The 18,161-nt window shown below is 28.9% G+C and overlaps 2 protein-coding genes across 3 annotated transcripts; one reads left to right on the plus strand and one right to left on the minus strand.

Moving 5' to 3' along the window:
* Positions 1 to 1,793: 1,793 nt before the first annotated feature.
* Positions 1,794 to 4,060, plus strand: LOC114389603 (putative UPF0481 protein At3g02645). Its single transcript, XM_028350306.1, has 2 exons — positions 1,794 to 2,709; positions 3,093 to 4,060. Exons 1-2 carry the CDS (start codon positions 1,923 to 1,925, stop codon positions 3,893 to 3,895), a joined length of 1,590 nt encoding a protein of 529 aa, XP_028206107.1. The 5' UTR covers positions 1,794 to 1,922; the 3' UTR covers positions 3,896 to 4,060.
* A 6,778-nt stretch (positions 4,061 to 10,838) lies between these two features.
* LOC114389044 (probable 3-hydroxyisobutyryl-CoA hydrolase 2) lies at positions 10,839 to 17,937 on the minus strand. Of its 2 annotated transcripts, none has more exons than XM_028349633.1 (14): positions 17,857 to 17,937; positions 16,940 to 17,020; positions 16,705 to 16,773; positions 16,479 to 16,542; positions 14,654 to 14,733; positions 14,103 to 14,186; positions 13,771 to 13,855; positions 13,005 to 13,090; positions 12,387 to 12,505; positions 12,234 to 12,294; positions 11,987 to 12,079; positions 11,768 to 11,869; positions 11,342 to 11,383; positions 10,839 to 11,219 (listed from the first exon to the last, which is right to left on the minus strand). In XM_028349633.1, the coding sequence occupies exons 1-14, from the start codon at positions 17,893 to 17,895 to the stop codon at positions 11,088 to 11,090; spliced, it is 1,137 nt and encodes a 378-aa protein (XP_028205434.1). In that variant the 5' UTR covers positions 17,896 to 17,937; the 3' UTR covers positions 10,839 to 11,087. The 2 variants fall into 2 exon arrangements, with proteins under 2 accessions (XP_028205434.1, XP_028205433.1); XM_028349632.1 differs by having other exon boundaries at positions 11,987 to 12,085.
* Positions 17,938 to 18,161: the final 224 nt, after the last annotated feature.

The following is an 18,161-nucleotide window of genomic DNA, read 5'->3' on the forward strand; positions in this document are numbered from 1 at the left end:
TTGAAACACTGTAAGAAAATAGGAATTGAAAATCAAATTGACCGGAATAAAAAAAAAATATGACTTTTTTCAGTTTTTATTTTGTTTAGATAAAAAATATGACTTTTAGCGGGTCCTTTCATCTAACTAATCCAAATGTGAAGATACAGTATAAGTTGATTTTAACTTTTGAAAAAAATTTGATTCATGTTACTTTTTAATTTCTTCATCTATAAATATTTATTGAGAAGTTTATCTAAATTCATACATCTTTAAAAAAAATTCCATGTAAACTTTTGGTTAATTGAAACTAGTGTCATAAGATGATCAATCTTGCAAAAAAAAATTAATATAGCAGTCACATACTAATTAATCATGATAATTGTAGTACTACTTAGCAAAAAATAATGATTGCATCTGTATTTTTATGCAGCTGAGTTCCTCAATTTATTTGTTATTATGAATATATAGTATGTATCAATAATGATGCAAGTATAACTAATTTTTTATTGGCATGTTCTGATAGAATTAATAATTGGCCAAGGCATAAAATAAGTTCATCAGTAGTTATTTGTACATGAATATTTACTATAAGCTAATGCCAAATGATATGGAAAAAAAACCCTAATTGATATTATAAACTACAATTGAATATGTTATTAGTCTCTCTCTATATGTATTATCGGTAGTGCTTTTTTAAATTTTGTTATTTTTAATACTCATAAATTTTTAAAAATTATTTTTATTAATTAATGATATGTTATGTATCTATTCATGTTACATGGTATCTATTTTGAGATAAAATGATTAGATTGTACTCTACGTTACATAATTAACAATAGAAATTATTCTTAAAAATGTTAAAATTTACAAGAATTAAAATTAGCAATTTTTAAAAGATTAAAATCACATTAAATTATATTTACAAAGATTAAAGATTGGAGTATATGGAATTGATCAATAGCCTGGAATCCTTGCCAGCTGCAACTGGTTCACATTAGAGCGACAAAATCACTTTTCATCACATTAATTGCATATATTTGTGGGCCGCATGATCATAATGTGAAAGACTTGGGTAACATCGAAGACTTGAAACTGTAGTGCGAATCACGTGTTTTAGAAATTCATGCATGGTATTTCTGATGGCCTTAAATTAACAATTTTTAAAAGACTTAAAATACATTAAATTGTTTTATTTTTTGGAAGGCTTACATTAAATTGTATTTACAAATAGTAATAGAAATTTATTTCACCTTTATAAACTAGTAATTAATGAAGGATGAAATTGAAGAGCCTGAGATAATCTGTCACCTTCCTTAGTTTATCGGCACAAGATTAGAGAGGCAAATCAAGACAGCAATTGCATTTAATGTGGGCACATGACCATGACCATAGACTTAAAAGTATTGTGAATTAAAATTAAAATTGAGTTTTATCTTAGTGATTGACGTAGAAATAAAAGTCTATATGACAGGTCAATATAAATCAATCAAAGGAAAATTTCAATTCCAATTAAAAAATAACACCAAAAATAATTTAAAAAAGTACGATTTTTGTCCCCTTATAATCATATATATAATTAATAATCAGAGAAATTCATCCACATTTTACACAGGTGGTTGTCTGTCACAATCAGAGTTCATTCTACCGCCCTTTTAAAAGAGTTATAAAATTTTCAAAACATTAGTATTTTATATTATGAAACATCTTCATAATATTTTTTTAATTTCATTGTCTTTCATTTCAGACACTTTTTTCTTTCTTTCTTTTTTATCTTTCTACATGATATATATATAATATTTTCACGTGTAAAGAAATTGTATACAATTTCTCTATATAAATAAACCAAAGTTTTATGGTGTCAACAAGCCAAGAATCAATTGTGATTCATACTAACATATATTGCATAGCTAGCATATCCATCAGGGAAAGCAAAATCCCCCATGGCCTCTCCCTCAATCTTCAATTCAGAATCCGATGAAGATTCCTGGGTCATCCAAATCAACCAGTTGGTGAGTGAAACCAACCTCTCAATCTTGAACAAAATGCCTGTGTGCATATACCAAGTCCCTAAATCATTGAGTTGTGCCAAGCCAGAAGCCTTTTCCCCACAACTTATAGCCATTGGTCCTTATACTCACTTTCATCCAGACCTCTATCCCATGGAAAGGTTCAAAGTTTTTGCAGCCAAAGGGGTCCTAGATCACTTCAAAAAACATGACTTCAAACAACTAATTGAGCAACTCCGCAGCACAGGGCAATTCATCCGTGCTAGTTACCACAAATACTTGGACTTCAAGGAAGATACCTTATTATACATCATAGCCATTGACGGTTTGTTCTTATTGGATTTCTTCCACAATTATCTCAATGAGGAAGTGTCTGGTTCCTTCATGACAGGATTACAAGACCAAGTTCAGCTAAGTGGTGTGAAGCTAACCAAGGATGCCATCATAAGGGACATCATCATGGTGGAGAACCAAATTCCAACCTACATCTTAGTGAGGATCTTGGTGCTTGAAAGCTCCAAACCTGCTGATTCAGTTCTAGAGTTCTTGGGTTCAATGCTCTTGTCATTCTGCAAGAAACACTCTCCACTCAAGGTAACTCACATCCCCACAGGTTCTGAAGCTGTCTCTAAGCATTACCATATCTTGGATCTTATGTACCATTTGGTGGTCTCTCACACTGAAAAGTCTGAAACACCAACAACACCTGATCAAAGCGAAGGTATGTGTAAATTCCATAGGAAAAATACTAAGAATACACTTTTTTGCACACACTCTTTTATTGATTAAAATTTATTAAAAATGATATAAAATTTTATAATGATTCTCTTTTTTCAATTTTTAATAAATTTTAACAAATTAAAAGAAATTAAAGGAAATATATTAGAGAGTGTATTTCTAATACTCCTTAAATTCCAAAATAATAGAAAAATTATTAGATACTATGAAACTATTATATGTCTCCACTAGTCTTCACACGACACAATTGTAATTATTCTTTCTTGCAAAATTGAAAAACTTAAATATATATCACATGGAGATCAATCAAAACCATTGAGACTATCTAGCTAATAATTTTTCTTGGTAATAATGACTCTACCACAGGTACTTCTACACTTAAGAAAAGCTCAAAATCTGAAGGCACAGCTGCATCTAATCACTTTAAGAAAGTTAAAAATGTACTATCATGGACACTAGAGTCTGCAAAAAAGCTGAAGGACGTGAATATTCCGCTTGTGCAACCTATTAAACGACACATAGATACAATACTCAACATGTCCTCACACCTTGAAAGTCTTTCATCACACCCAAAACTTTCTGAAGAAGAAGAGACTCCTGTGGTGGTCAACATCCCTTGTGTGCGTGAGCTTCACTCAGTTGGGGTCTATTTCCAACCCGTGGAAGGTGGCAACATGGCCATCGATTTCGACGAAAAGAAGGGCATATTTTACCTCCCTGTGCTCAAATTGGATGTGAACTCAGAAGTGATAATGAGAAACCTTGTGGCTCATGAGGCCTTGACCAAACCAGATTTTCTAATCTTCACAAGGTACACTGAATTGATGAGAGGCATCATAGACACTGTGGAGGATGTGAAGCTTCTCAAGAATGCAGGGATCATAGATTCAAGTAGCTCTCTCAGTGTGGAAGAAACTGAGGAACTTTTCAATGGAATGAGCAAATCCATTGGACCAACCAAGACTGAGAAGTTGGATGAGACTATTAAGAAAGTGAACAAGTACTACCATGATAAGAGGAAGGCCAACCTCTACAGAACCTTAACTGAATATGTGTACAATTCATGGAAGCTCTTCACACTTCTTGCCACCTTTGTGCTCTTGGCGATGACAGCTCTTCAAACGTTTTGCTCGGCTTATGATTGTCCCAGTTATTTTAGACCCAAATAAGGTTTTCATATGATGAATATTCTTAATGGTTTCAAGTGTATAATGTTTCTGTAAAATTATATATAGCGTTACCTATACCTTCCTAGCATATGCTATTATATTCATGCATGTTATTCAACTGAAACCATCTATTATATAAGATTTCTATTTTCTCTCTTTTTGATACATGATATCTGCGCCTTTCGCCATTTCAAATTAACAATTATAGAATATGTTATGCAACTGAAACCCTAAACTACGGTTAGAAGTATATACACTGACTAACTTGTAATTAGTTTGAAACTTGTTAATTGGTGTAATAAATTGCTAAATTAAATGAGGTGAAGTTTAAAAAATATTGTAGAATATGTTTTGCTATGATTATGAGTAATTTCTCTCATACCACGAGGGATTTCTCAGTTCTTCCAAAAATGCAGATTTGTAATACATCTAAAAATACCTGAAGGTAGGAGCAAGACGACACTAGCTGGGTAAACTACCTACCATCTCTTTATTTTATTTGTAAGGATGAAAAGGCTTTACCCTTTTTTGGGGTGAATTAATATGAGCCACAAGAAATAAATGATAGTTTAATATTTTCCAAACTTTAATGACAAATGTTGGGTAGTTGATTTTTCGGTTGCATTTTTTAACTTTACAATGACAAATATCGAGTTTTACATTATATCATTATGTCAACAATTTTTTTTTTTGACATAAAATTAATATAAGAATTTCTTTCTTTTGACTTGCACTTGATCTCAATAATATGTTATTGGGTTAAAGGAAGTGCCTGTCAATTTGTGAGACTTAGGTATAGACTTTAATTATTTAATAGGATTTGTGTTTACTTTTAAACATATTTATGTTTAAAAATAAGCACAAACCCTATTAAGCATTTGTACTTTGAACATTGCAAATTAAGCATTTGTTTATTACTTTATTTGGTTTTATTTAAATGCAATAAAAAAAACATAGTAATTTAGATTCACCCATATCATTTGCTTTTGGATTTTATTATTTTGCATACTAATAGTTCCTCATTATTCTTGAAGATACACCACAAGATGATGATGAGGTAGGGTGCTTGTATAAGTTGACTCCTTTGATTGATATAAATGCAAATGCAAATGAAGGAACATTGTGTGCAAATGAATTGAGGAGCACCAAAAGGATAAAAGTAAAGAAAACTTCTGCAATTTGGGATCACTTCAAAGAAGTGAAGTTGAAGAATGCATAGGACCAAGAAATGTTAGTACGTACATAATTATAGAAGACATATGTAGCCATTATTAGTAGTGGATCAACCAGCCATTTCAAAAGGCACTTAGATTATGATCACCAACAGTCCTATGTACAAGAAGCCTGCAAAATCAATGTGGATTGTTGAGAAGCAATCGGGGCCAAGTGTTAAACATGGGCATAGGAGACAGCAAGAAGCCATTCAATTGTGCACTGGTTATGGTGGACGAACATACTACTTTACTCTGTATTTTGAAGGAATAGGGTTTTATGTATAGGATGAAATGTTGCAACATATCTTTTGAAAAATTAGTGGATAAACATTAAAGAATGATTGCACTGCAGTTTATGAAGTCAACCTTAAGGGCTATAATTAAGTTAATCACCATTAAGGTTTTGTTTGTTTGAATATATGTTTGTAAAATATGTAAAATGATTAAAACGGTTTTAGTTATGTGTGAATTGATCTGCCGGCCAAAATATAGTTTGGTAATATGGTAATTGTGTTTGAATTGACTCCGAAATTGGGATGCCAAATACTCCAATCGATCTACATTATAATCCTAACCAATTGAGTTGCCACATTGGAGTGTTTGTTATTTCAATATAATGTAGACATTGAAATAATAAACACTCCAATTTCAATGAGCAATATAATTATTATAACTTGCTAACATAAGACTGACATATTCTCAAAACATAAGACTGACATTTCAGCAAACAATAAAGCTGAATTAGTATCAATTAAATCCTACTTTAAATCTCATCCGTTTATATAATAAAGTAAAACTAATTAATACTACTAGTACTTTAATGTGACATATCATGTTTAAGATAGGAGCTTAGACAAAACTTCATAAACTCTCTAATAAAGATGGCCCCATCTCTGTTAATAAGGCCGTAATTGGGGCCCGCTGACAGTTTCATTTGAGTGCAAGATATTAGACCAAATTATTGTGAGAGTGAATCGCAGGATAACGTGGTTCAGATGTGTGCATGATATTGCCAAGTGAAGTGAGGAAAAGGAGGGATTGGGTGGAAGAAGTAATTAACTACAGCATGTTGTCGGAAGATGAAGAAAGAGACAAGGAAGAAAGGATCCATGAAAAGAAATTGGAACAAATATAAAGTAGACAAAGAATTTTCAAACCTTTCTCACTCTATATTGATTTAAGTTCTTTATATTAATGGTTAGGTTGGAAGGCAAAAATGGGAAACACGTGCCATTGAAAGCTTTGATTAAACTTGTTTGAATGTTTACTATAGTTGTGCCATAGGTTTTTTTTTCCTTCATAGCACATGCAATGGACGTCTTACCCTACTCACCAGGCCACAATTTATTATCTAAACACAATAATAACCTTTTGTCAATTATCTTTAGTAAAGTGAGACAAAGACCTAAGATGTACAACATGTACAGTCGCCATTAAATCTTTCATCTATATAATACATGTAATCATTATTATATCTTCGCGTGTGGTTATATTAATCAATTATCAACTGGATTAGTCCTTTTTTAGAAGAGGTAAAACTTATTTGAGTAATTTCTGTTCTTAGGAAGATTAGTTTCATGATGTTTAACTATGAAAAGACATCGTTTTCATCCTACATGTTAATAAAGATTATTTACAAAACAAATTTTGTTCAATGAGAGTAATGATAAGGTTTGAAATTTACGTGGGGTGTGTTGGAGAGTAAGTTAATCTTGTGATCTTGAGGTTGAGGTCTGGTAGGTGGAAGGCCATATATATGGTTCTCGTATTATTTTTATCCTAAAATCCACAAATAAAAAAACTCCACCAATTAGTAGCACTTCAAACATTTTCTTGTTAAATATTAATTATTCTATTTCTTATTTATTTAATAAATTGTATTACTAATGTTCTTTTTTTACCGCGCGTCACTAATCATTTAATACATTCTGTAAAAAAAGTCATTCAGTCTGTAATATGCTTTTATAATACACATTTTATAAAATAATTTATTTTTCATTATTAAGTATTAGGAAAATGATAGTGGGCATTGATGATTTTTTTTATTTGTTTATTTGAACTCATGTATTCATTTGGTTATTATGAATTTATTTATTATATTTATGAATTTTAAATTTTAAATAGAGATACCATATACAAAAAACGAAATGTTGTATTTTTAAAAATAATTAAAGTTAAAAAGGAATAATATTTTTACAATTTAAAATATTTTAATATGAGTATTCATAATTATTATATCATAAGCTGATAATAAAAAAATATTTTTTTAAGACATTTTCGTAATATAAATTCTGTTTTTTAATGGGTCAATGAAAATATTTATTATTTTAATTAATGTATTTAAATTATTGAATAGTCTTTTGAAACATGTATTTAATCTTTCCCCCAAAAACATGCCACTTGACTGTTGTCATATCTAAGATATTTTTTAAATATATATTATTTTAAAAGTTATAGTACTAATGAAAATATTTTACTTCAATTCGAAATATATTATTGTAACGTAATATTTTTAATGTGTACTATTTGAAATATTGTAGTACTAATAAAAATATGTACACATTTACTTTAAATAAGTTGTTGTAGTTTAAGAAATTTAATTTAGTTATGGTTCATTTTTCGTTCAATATTTTTTTAATCAATTGTATTTTTAGTTCTTAAGTTTCATGACCAATACATATAAACAATTTTTACATATCTTTTTTTTAAATAAATTTTTACATATCTCTTGTACTCATATTTCTTTTTTCTAGAATTTTAAAAGTAATATATTTTATATTTTAATTTTATTATTATTGATATATATATATATATATATATATATATATATATATATATATATATATATTTCGTTAAGACTTATATTGAACATACTTTTTACAAATAACAAAAGTGACTTAAGTGTTGTCATATTTAAAATTATAATACTAATAAAAATTATAATTAAAAATATTTACACTTTAATATGAAATCTATTATTATAAAGTCAAGTCAACCATTTTTTCATTGGCTTATCCAAAAATTAAGTCAACCATATTTTTCCTCTAGCTTTTAAAAGAATTGAATTTTCTACAATTCTTATTTTGAAAACAGTTATTTTTGTCCTTTAAAAGATGTTGATAATTTTTTATTAGTTGTGTCTTCTTCCTTTGATTCAGTATTCAAAATTCTTTCACAAAGATGTCTGCTCCTCATTCTTGTCCATATCTCCCTCAGCAATGGCTTGGTTTGTTTGTTTGAGAGCTATATACGGCTCATGAACGAGGATTTGACCTCGCCTGGGTCCAGTTTTGGAACCCCGCCATGGTTGAAATCCCAAAATTCGCCAAGTATACAAATTAAGATTCCCATGGCATTTGTGAAGATGGGTTTTGGCTATGATAATTCAAGAAACATTTACAAGGTTGTTTCTATGGTTGTGAAAGCACAATCACGGAAAACAGAAGTGAGATTCATTGCTTAGGCGACAATTGTAGGAGAAAGGTTGCAAGTTGGTTTGATTTTCTTGATGGACAGTACGTCAAAGGCACACTTAACAGGATCGCAACCCTTGACACTGATAATCCTAATCAGTGTCAAATTTATTCATTTGATTTAAGGGATGAGAAATACAAATATTTGTTGCTTCCTAGTGATCTTAATAAAATCAACCCTCTCACTCTCAGCATGGATATTTGCCTTAGTCTTTTTCATTATCACATGAGAAGCGGTTTTTCTTTTTGGCAAATGAATGAGTTTGGAGCTGTGGAGTCTTGGACTCGATTAATGCTGAATTTTACATGCTGGTCCCTTCAAATTTATGGTCTTTTTTTATCGGCAATACCAATGGTGGATATCTGAAAACCGCCATGTCCTCTTTCTGGCAAAGAAGAGAGGTTCTGAACTTATATTGTATAACCAGCAGAGAGATAATAGGGTAGAGCGTATAGAAATTCCCTTCAAAAAACTTTGGTTGCACTCTACAGATTATGTTCAAAGTTTGATTTTTCCTTATTAATCTAATTAAGATCCTCTTATGTGCAATATTGGCTTCCACACTATTGTTGAGTGTACAACTGACCAAGTAAACAAAAATGACTTGTCTTCTTTGCTGTTATCCCTTTTCAAATTATCTTTTTGTTATTTTTTTAAAATAATATTGTTTTCATGATTTTTATGGAGTGAATTTACACTTAAATATTAATACAACTTTTATGCGTAATCATTTTGAATGAACAGTACATAAATAACTTAAGAAGGGAAAGCTGAGAAATTAGATCAGTAAACAAATGAGAAGTGGTGAAAACGATTTCTCATATCACAAATATAGAACCACGCGCTTGTAGGATCCGGCCACGTTCTAGGCTTTGGACTTGCCGATCTCTACCTTGGACCCAACCCCACCTCTGGATCAAGAATCTAACCATCAGCCTTTAATTTTGTCTCACTCAAGTGCCTCTAACAATACATTTTATCCTAAAATAAGTAATAGATTTTAATCATGTGGGTTTCTCCCCCCAACAACTCTTCTATAATGTATTGTTATTGATATGATCATTTAAAATGAGTAAATTAATCGATTATTATATTATTTAATAATTTTTATTTAAATAATATTTTCTTAAAATTCATTTTTGAGTTGAATTTTTTTATATAGATTATATTTATAAAATTTCGTATTAATCTAAAATTATTTTTTATTTCATTTATTTAAATTAAAATCAACATAATATAATTTTTTAAAAATATATTAAAATATGAATTATTTGATTACTTAATTATTGATGTTTAATTTTGACAAAAATTAATATATATAATTTTAATAATATGTAAATATAATAATTCAATATTTGAATCAATGAAAATCATATTTTATATGAAGTTATTAAATGGAATAATAATTACTTAAGTTATACATAATTTGATATTTTTCTCTTAAATAATATAATAATAAATCAAAGCTATATCAGTATAATTTAATCATTTTCTTTAAATATATATATATATATATATATATATATATATATTCCCCATCTCTCTACTCCAAATATTATTTTTTATCGGTCAACAAAAATAATATTATATACTCAGTTGGGGATAACTATTTTGGATTGAACTTAAAGGTCAATCTGTATAGTGGGCCGGACACTTCGCCAAAACACTAGATTAACCCAAATTGTATGTGTTGACCGAAATCAAATCATAACCCAAGAGTTGGATTTCTAAAACATACGCATGTGTTGACCAAAATCAAATCATAACCCAAGTGTTGGATTTCTAATACATACATGAGTAGTGAATATAATCATACATCAACCAAGACTAAAGTAACTATATGTGTCGCACTTTGGACACTTATCACTTATTTTTGTTTTGCTTTCCACGGTCAACTTGAAATCTGTTTTAGTATGTAGTAAACGGGTTTTTTTTTTTCTTTGATCAGCCAAAAGTGCATATTTCATTAAAAAAACAAGGGTACTCACCGCACCATACATACTTTGCTGCTATGATGCAGACAATTTGCCGTAGTAAACAGTAATACTGCACCAATAAATCCATATAAACTTTCTATATAGAAGCAATATTTGGCGACGCTAACAGCTTCATCTTGTTATCCAGCATTTTTCAAATTTATTATAGTAGAGTTGAAACAAGTTGATCAAACATATATTTATACTTCTTTCAAAATCTAGTTCCAGATATTATATGCAAGAAATTTTATTATTAGACTCCCACAGTAGTACAAGGTGTGACAAAGATGAGGCATGATAGTTTGAGAAAATACATATATAGAAGCAAACCGGATACACTTGCATAAAACAGATATATAAGAGCTAATACCCAATTTTTCTATATAGAAGACTAAAACGGAACTTATTAATTGCAAGCCTTGAAACATTAACATCGCATAACAAACATTTTCTCAAATTAAACGTTAACAAACCCAATTTTCTTTATTTAAAATTCTCCTGACACAAAAGCTTGTGTCTAGCTACAATCTACAACCTGCTTGCAATTTGAGAATTGGATCTATCAGGAAGTTTCAGACAATCCATTTCCTCCTCATCGATATCCCTGAAGCACTGATCTACCATTTCTTCGCTAACCAGCTCTAGCTTTGAAGGTTCCCACTAGTTAATTAATAAAATAAAACACAAAACATGAAGGTAAAATTAATCATTTATATAACATAATAATCTAAATTTTGTAGAAAGCAGATAGGATAGGAGAACTATCTTTTAATTAGTTTTACCTTGGGCTTGTTGTCTTTATCAATCAGCTTTGCTCTTGTCCCCTACGTAGGTTTTTGAGTTGAATAAAGGGTCAAATAAAAGGGCGTTAATAGTCCTTTTCATAAAAATGACTAATATATATATATATATATATATATATGAATTTAATTTATATACGTTGTTAGTATAAAGAAACACGTATTATCAATAAATTTAACAAACACGTGAATTTGTGATTGAGCAACGTGTATAGACTATTTTATCTAAATTTATATGGTATATGATATATCCCGGCTTCACAACTGTTTGTAATTAAGACTAAAAATAAACACTAGCATGTAGAGAATTACCTATTTTGTACAGAAAATCAGAAAAATGTTAAATATTATTTGCAATTCATTTATTTTGCTTTGCATCATTAAATGGAGTTAGTCCAAAACAATTACCTCATAGAAATCATTGCTAATGGTTCTTCTGAGGAAGTGGCCAGCAATGGTGTAATCCCGGTAAAGGCATTGTTCAATATTTTGTACACGGCCTGTTCTAATCTAATTGGGAATGAAAGTAAAGGTTTCTAATTAATTGATTATACATACTAGTTAATAATTATTTGCATAGAGATTATAATTAAGCAAGTTTTTTTTCGCTTGACATCATATACTTACTGATTTCAAAAATATTTTGAGGCTCAAGGGACAAGACGATCGCATGGAACTTAATGCATTTTTTATCCACTCTTCTGCTCCATTTTCTGATTCCTTTTCCTATAGATGATATAATTCAGATGATATTCCACACCATTTATATTCAGCACATATACATACATATATATATGACCACAAATTAGTACAAAATTAAAGAATAAAAAGTTTTTTCAGGTACATCTTAATATATGTATACATGTATACTTACCAAGCATATAATAATTTCCTCCAGTGTCCCTTTTGAGAAACATTTGTTTATAATCTCCAATCTTTTTCGTGAAAAATCAGAATTAATTAGTTCTCAACTCTGAAACTACCCCAAATCTTTAGAGGATCGATGATTATAGTTTTCATTATTTACCTTCTGAATGAGCTGTCTTCCTTCACATTTGCTTTCTCTGCGAATGTTTCTATAACTTCCGCTATTGGTAAATTCGAATTAGTAACAGTTTGTAGCACATTTTCTAGTGTATTTATCTTCTGTGGCTCAGAAAAACAAAATTATGATCAATTTATAATAATACTTCAAAATTACATAAGAAATTCAAGTGTTGGATAAATAAATGGGGTTGAGAAAAATACTTATTTAATGGATGCTAAGTTCTAGAATATATTTTATAGAAAATTGTTAACATAATAGGCATTTTTTAAATTTAACACAGTTTTTCACATTGCTTCCATATTAATCGATGCAAAACGACATTGTAAATGTGTTTTTTTCTACTAGTGTGATAACATAAAGCATATTGCTCCTTTGGTTAAAGGAACCGTGCATATTATTATTAGACGAGAAAAATGTGAAAAAATTATTTATTTTAAAATTAAGTCGAATTATTTTTAATAGGATTAATTTTCAATTATTACTGCATACTAAAATTAATCTTAATTAATTTTTTTCTTAAAATATGTGTGTTTTTTATTAAAAGGTATAAGAATTAAACTTTTATCGGTAAAATAAGCAGGTATTAAATATTTTTACCACTGAAGGGACAAAATGGGTGGCTAAACCGCATGCTACCATTTCTGCTCCATCTAGCTGTGCACCAGTTAGTCCAATGTACTCACCTACAAAAAAACAAGCCAAAATTAAAATGCAAAATTAGCATGATGTAAAGGAAATTTGGTGTGCTGGTAGTACAATATAATAATGGACAAATATGTACATATATGTACAGCTGTGTTGAGTACTTTGAATCCAGAAGAGCGTCTCCAATGCTGAAACTCATTTTGAGTTTTTGTTTCATTTTTTTGGGGTCTAATATAATGGTTTCAATAAATTTAAGAATTTTTCTTTTTTTCTCTAATGTTAAAATCCATCCATCTTGGATTCTTAATTTATTTTTAGTAGGTCTCACAATGTTATTTTTCCTCTGTTTTCTTGATAAATTGTATAATATAAAACTATTATTTTAATTTTAAAACATTCTGAGTTCTTCCACAATAACTGTTCTTAAATGTGGAGACAACATGGAGCACTCCAATTATAACGTTTTGGAAGAACCAATTATTATGTTAAGAACCAGCCTTAAAAAACTTCTACTGGAGATGGTAGTTAATTGGAGAACTGGGTAAGGGAAGTTAATACCTAATTGTATTAGTTTCCATACATAGATATATTTATCAAAAATCAAAACTATAAAAATTCCCTAGATGGATGTATTGTAGTCTTTAATTCATTAGATTCAGTTTTTTAATTACTCAAGCATACATTGATACAAATAATGAAAAGAAATCTAGTTAATTACCAAAGTAGCCAGGTAGTCTAGAAAGGAAGTAGGATGCACCAACATCAGGAAAAAGTCCAATGGATGCCTCTGGCATCGCAAATACCTACAAATAATCCATAAGATCAAATTTAAATGAACAGCGTATTTAAAAATGGATTAGGATATATGTTTCATATCCACAAGGCCTTAAAAATACAGTACATAAGACACAACATATATAACCATTTTCAATTGTGAGGTTTTAGGTCTTGACTTCAATGCAATCATTATAAAAATAAATAAATCATTTTCAATTAGTGGCAATATTTTTAGAATAATGTAGAAAAGTTTCATTTGAAATTTAAACCTACAGCTTTTTCAGTCACAACCCTGAACATCGTATTTATGGATAGGCCTGCTCCTGCTCCCATGACTAATCCATTAATGAGAGAGACCTGATTTCAAAATATTTAAAACACACATTAACATAGTGTTTAATTAGTCCTCGAGCCAAGATTTTCTGACCTTGGCTTCATCTCAAGAGTGTAAATATATACTCTCAATTCAAATTATAGCGTTTGTTAAGAGATAAGCAAATGGTGTTACTTATTCTCTAGCTAAGGTGGCAACAAGTTATGCAAGTTTAAAAGTTTTTGAACAAATATTCCTTTACATATTTATCATTGAATCGTTAATGAAATGAGTTGAATTAATTTGTTACTGTAGACAAAACATTGTCAATAGATTTTATGTTGTTATCCTATTATAAATTATCACTTAATGTTAAATTTGTTTGTTTGATAATAATTAACTTAAAAGGTATTCCTATAATAATTTCAAATTGGTTAAAAGTATAAAAGTTAAAGTAAAATAATTTCAAATTGATTATTTTAAAGCAACATTTGGGACTTAACAAACTCACCAAAGGCTTTCTGCAGGTCGCTATAAAATACTCTAAAGTAAGCAATTTCTTGTAAAACATCGAAGCATAGATCCAGTGTCCTGCTTCATGTAGAAGATCAGCATATGTAATTCTAAATTACAAAGTAACTGAGTTTTGTTATGCGTAAAGATGGCCTCGTAACAAATAAATACAATTGCCAATATACGTTAATTAAGACAATTAACTTAATGGCCGCGCTAACCTAATAATTTATTCTTAAAGCATCAATTAAGCAAACCTATTTTGGGTTTTAAATGAATCGAAACTGGACTACATATTATGACATATCATATTTAAGCAATTTACTCACATTTTACTCCAATAGTGCTACCCCTAAACAATCTACTTTTTATATATTTTTTATTTACACTTAATTTTGTTTTACCATTAAAATATTATTTTTTAAGCAACACATTAATTTTCTATCCATAACCATCCGTGTCATAGAGTACCAAAAAAAAGAATAAACAGCATCATTTCTTATATAGGAATCATACTTGAAGATTTAGGAATGACAAACGTGAGGGAGAAGATAGAGTTCCCAAAACATATTTGGATGTGCATTATCTAGTCAATTGGATTAAAATTATGTTGGAAAATACATCTATGTCATTTCATAAGTGATGATCTAGTCCATTAGGATGTTTGTCTTGTTTCATTATTTTTTGAATATACACAAGAATGTAACAGGCAATTAGCATAGCCCTTATATTTCACCATCTAATAATTTGTATCTTAAAGAATAGAATAGACCATACATAAACTTAAACAATCAGACCTTCCAATTAGATAAGTTTTAATCGTAACAAATAAAATTAATTGATTAGCGACTGAAAGTTTTGGTAGCTAAACATAGAAATTCCTTCACTACACACCTTAGTGACCGATCAACACAACCTTAGCGATAAACTATGTAGCAACCCAAGATTTATCTGTCACTGATTATCAGTCGAAAACTTCAATTGCTAAAAGTAATTAGGCTATCTTATAGAAAAGAAAGGGAATCATTCACTGGAATGTGACCGATGCAAATTTGGTACTAAAGAAGTAAAACAAAAAACTTTGAAGATTTGAATCAGTGTCAAATTCGGTCACTAAAAAGAAAATAGCTTTTCAATTTTTTTATTGTTAATCGGTATCTGGTTCAGGCTCTGAAATAAATAAATTAGAAAATATCTTAAATATTGTTTCAGTTTCTGAAATAAATAAATTAAAAACATCTTAATTATTTTCAACCTCATTTTCTAATGCTAAATTGTTAAAAATAATAATAAATCAATTAATGAATTATATCATTTTGTAAACATAGTTTGATCTTCATTGGCGCCATTGAAGACCAAAAAAATATTGATTTAGATCAAAGATATTTTTTTATATGTAACTTAGTTTTGATTTTGTTTACAAAGTTATTCTTAAATAAACATAGTCTTTATCTTGACAAGCAAATAAATCATTATTTAAAATGAGTTAAACATGTTTTGTCCCTAAAATAAGTAAGTTTTGATTTTGGCCCAAAAAAAATTTGGGTTTTCATTTTTCTAAAATTTAAAATTATTGTTGTAGGTTTTTTGTAACACCACATATACATTATTCGCTATCACTTAAGCTTGCCAGGTGACCTTCCATTAGATAAATCAGTATTCAATTAATTTATGAAATATATATATATATATATATATATATATATATATATATATATATATATATATATATATATATATATATATATATATATGAATGTGTAGTGTAAATATAATTTCTCAAATTTTTATTGAACAAAGTTTTGGATATAAAGAAATTGTACCTGCAAGTGAAGACATGATTACTGACACTACATCGCCACCAGCAGAAAAAGCTTTTCCATTAGCCTATTAACTCGGAGGAAAAAGTTTATTTACAACTTCAATTAAAGGAAAATTAATTATATATCTGATTTAAACAAAAATATAAGATAAAAAGTTTAAGAAGCCACATATTCAATTTGGTATGGCCGTAAAGAAATCTTCTCCCCCCGACCCTGATCGATTTACCTTCAATATCACGAGTTTCACGGAAGGGTCATTCTCACACATTTGTAAATTCTTTTTTATTTGATAAATCTGCACACAGTTAAAGAACATATTAATTATTATCATTTTTCATACAATGTAGTAGAGATACGATAGTGAAAGGGATTTGTTTCACAGTTATGGATTTAGACTAAACGACAACAACGAAAGTTTATCTAAGATATATACAATTAGAAATAGATAGGAACTTATATACCATTTCATAATTAAGGGTATTTAACTTCTGGGTTCTGTTCAAAGTCACTATCTTCACACAAGAATTTCCAGTGAAAAGTACCTGTACAGAGGATATAATCGTCAAATAATCAGAAAGTATATTGATAGTTGGATATATAATTAACTAATTTGATAGAAAGAGAATATTTTTTAACCATGTTATATATATCGGCATATTTATCTTTATTGAGATCTTCTCTTATGATTATTTGTTTTTTTATTCACAAATTCAAACTCAAAATTTTTTTAGATCTTTTTCGAAGGAATCAAATTCAACTCTATAACCGAGCCAACTATTTGCTGATCAAGAGATCATAGCATCTAATATGCTTCTAGTCCACACTTTATTTTTATATGTATATGAGAGATTGATACAGTATTCTTAGACTTAAGATTTTTATATTACTAATTTAAGAGTTATACAAATATAATTTTAATTACCGAGCTGCCTATTGAATTAATATACGAACATACACATTAATTTATGTTTTATTTGTACTCAATAAATACATTTTAACTTCAATATAATATAGTACAATGGTTTTAAGTAGTATAAACTAATATTCATTTCGTTGGAAGAGAAGACTTTATCAAAATGATAAGACAAATATTTTTATAAAAGATTAATCATTAATAAAATTGATAAACTAATAACATAATAATAACTAATAACAACTAATTACTGGGGAAAAATCTCCGTAATTGTGTATCTTTTAACTCAATATGCGTGACCAATATAATAAATTATTAATGGTTTTCTTGATTAAAAAAAGATAATTACTTCAGCACACATGTTTTTTATATAAGTTTTGAACATTTATCTTAATTGTGAAGAAAATATAAAGCAGAAAAAAGGTTTTAATTAACTAATGACAGAATAATTATAAAAAAAAAAACCTGCTTTTCATCTCTGTCAAAGGTGAAACTCTGAGCCATATATATCTTTCTGCGTATAGTTCTGTAATGAAAAAGGTTTTGAATAAGACACATGCATACCTTAATACTAAACTGTTCTATATATATATACAGCACAATTGGGATGGAGCATGTTTCCGTAAGCTAATTATAAGGCGTACGTTAACACATTTTTTTATCATTGTGCGTTAATCACATTTTTTTTTATCATTGTGCGTTAATCACATTAACACGTGAATCATATACAATATAAATTTAATGAAACTCAGCGTGTGATTCAGAGTACA

Source organism: Glycine soja, chromosome 16 (assembly GCF_004193775.1).
Source record: "Glycine soja cultivar W05 chromosome 16, ASM419377v2, whole genome shotgun sequence".
Lineage (NCBI taxonomy): Eukaryota > Viridiplantae > Streptophyta > Magnoliopsida > Fabales > Fabaceae > Glycine > Glycine soja.

Coding starts and splice junctions, on each gene's coding strand:
- LOC114389603 (XM_028350306.1), top strand. CDS start 1,923: ATGGCCTCTCCCTCAATCTTCAATTCAGAATCCGATGAAGATTCCTGG. Junction 2,710..3,092: donor AACACCTGATCAAAGCGAAG/GTATGTGTAAAT, acceptor ACTCTACCACAG/GTACTTCTACACTTAAGAAA.
- LOC114389044 (XM_028349632.1), bottom strand. CDS start 17,895: ATGGCTCAGAGTTTCACCTTTGACAGAGATGAAAAGCAG. Junction 14,734..16,478: donor AATCATGTCTTCACTTGCAG/GTACAATTTCTT, acceptor TACATGAAGCAG/GACACTGGATCTATGCTTCG. Junction 11,384..11,767: donor TTAGCAATGATTTCTATGAG/GTAATTGTTTTG, acceptor AAACCTACGTAG/GGGACAAGAGCAAAGCTGAT.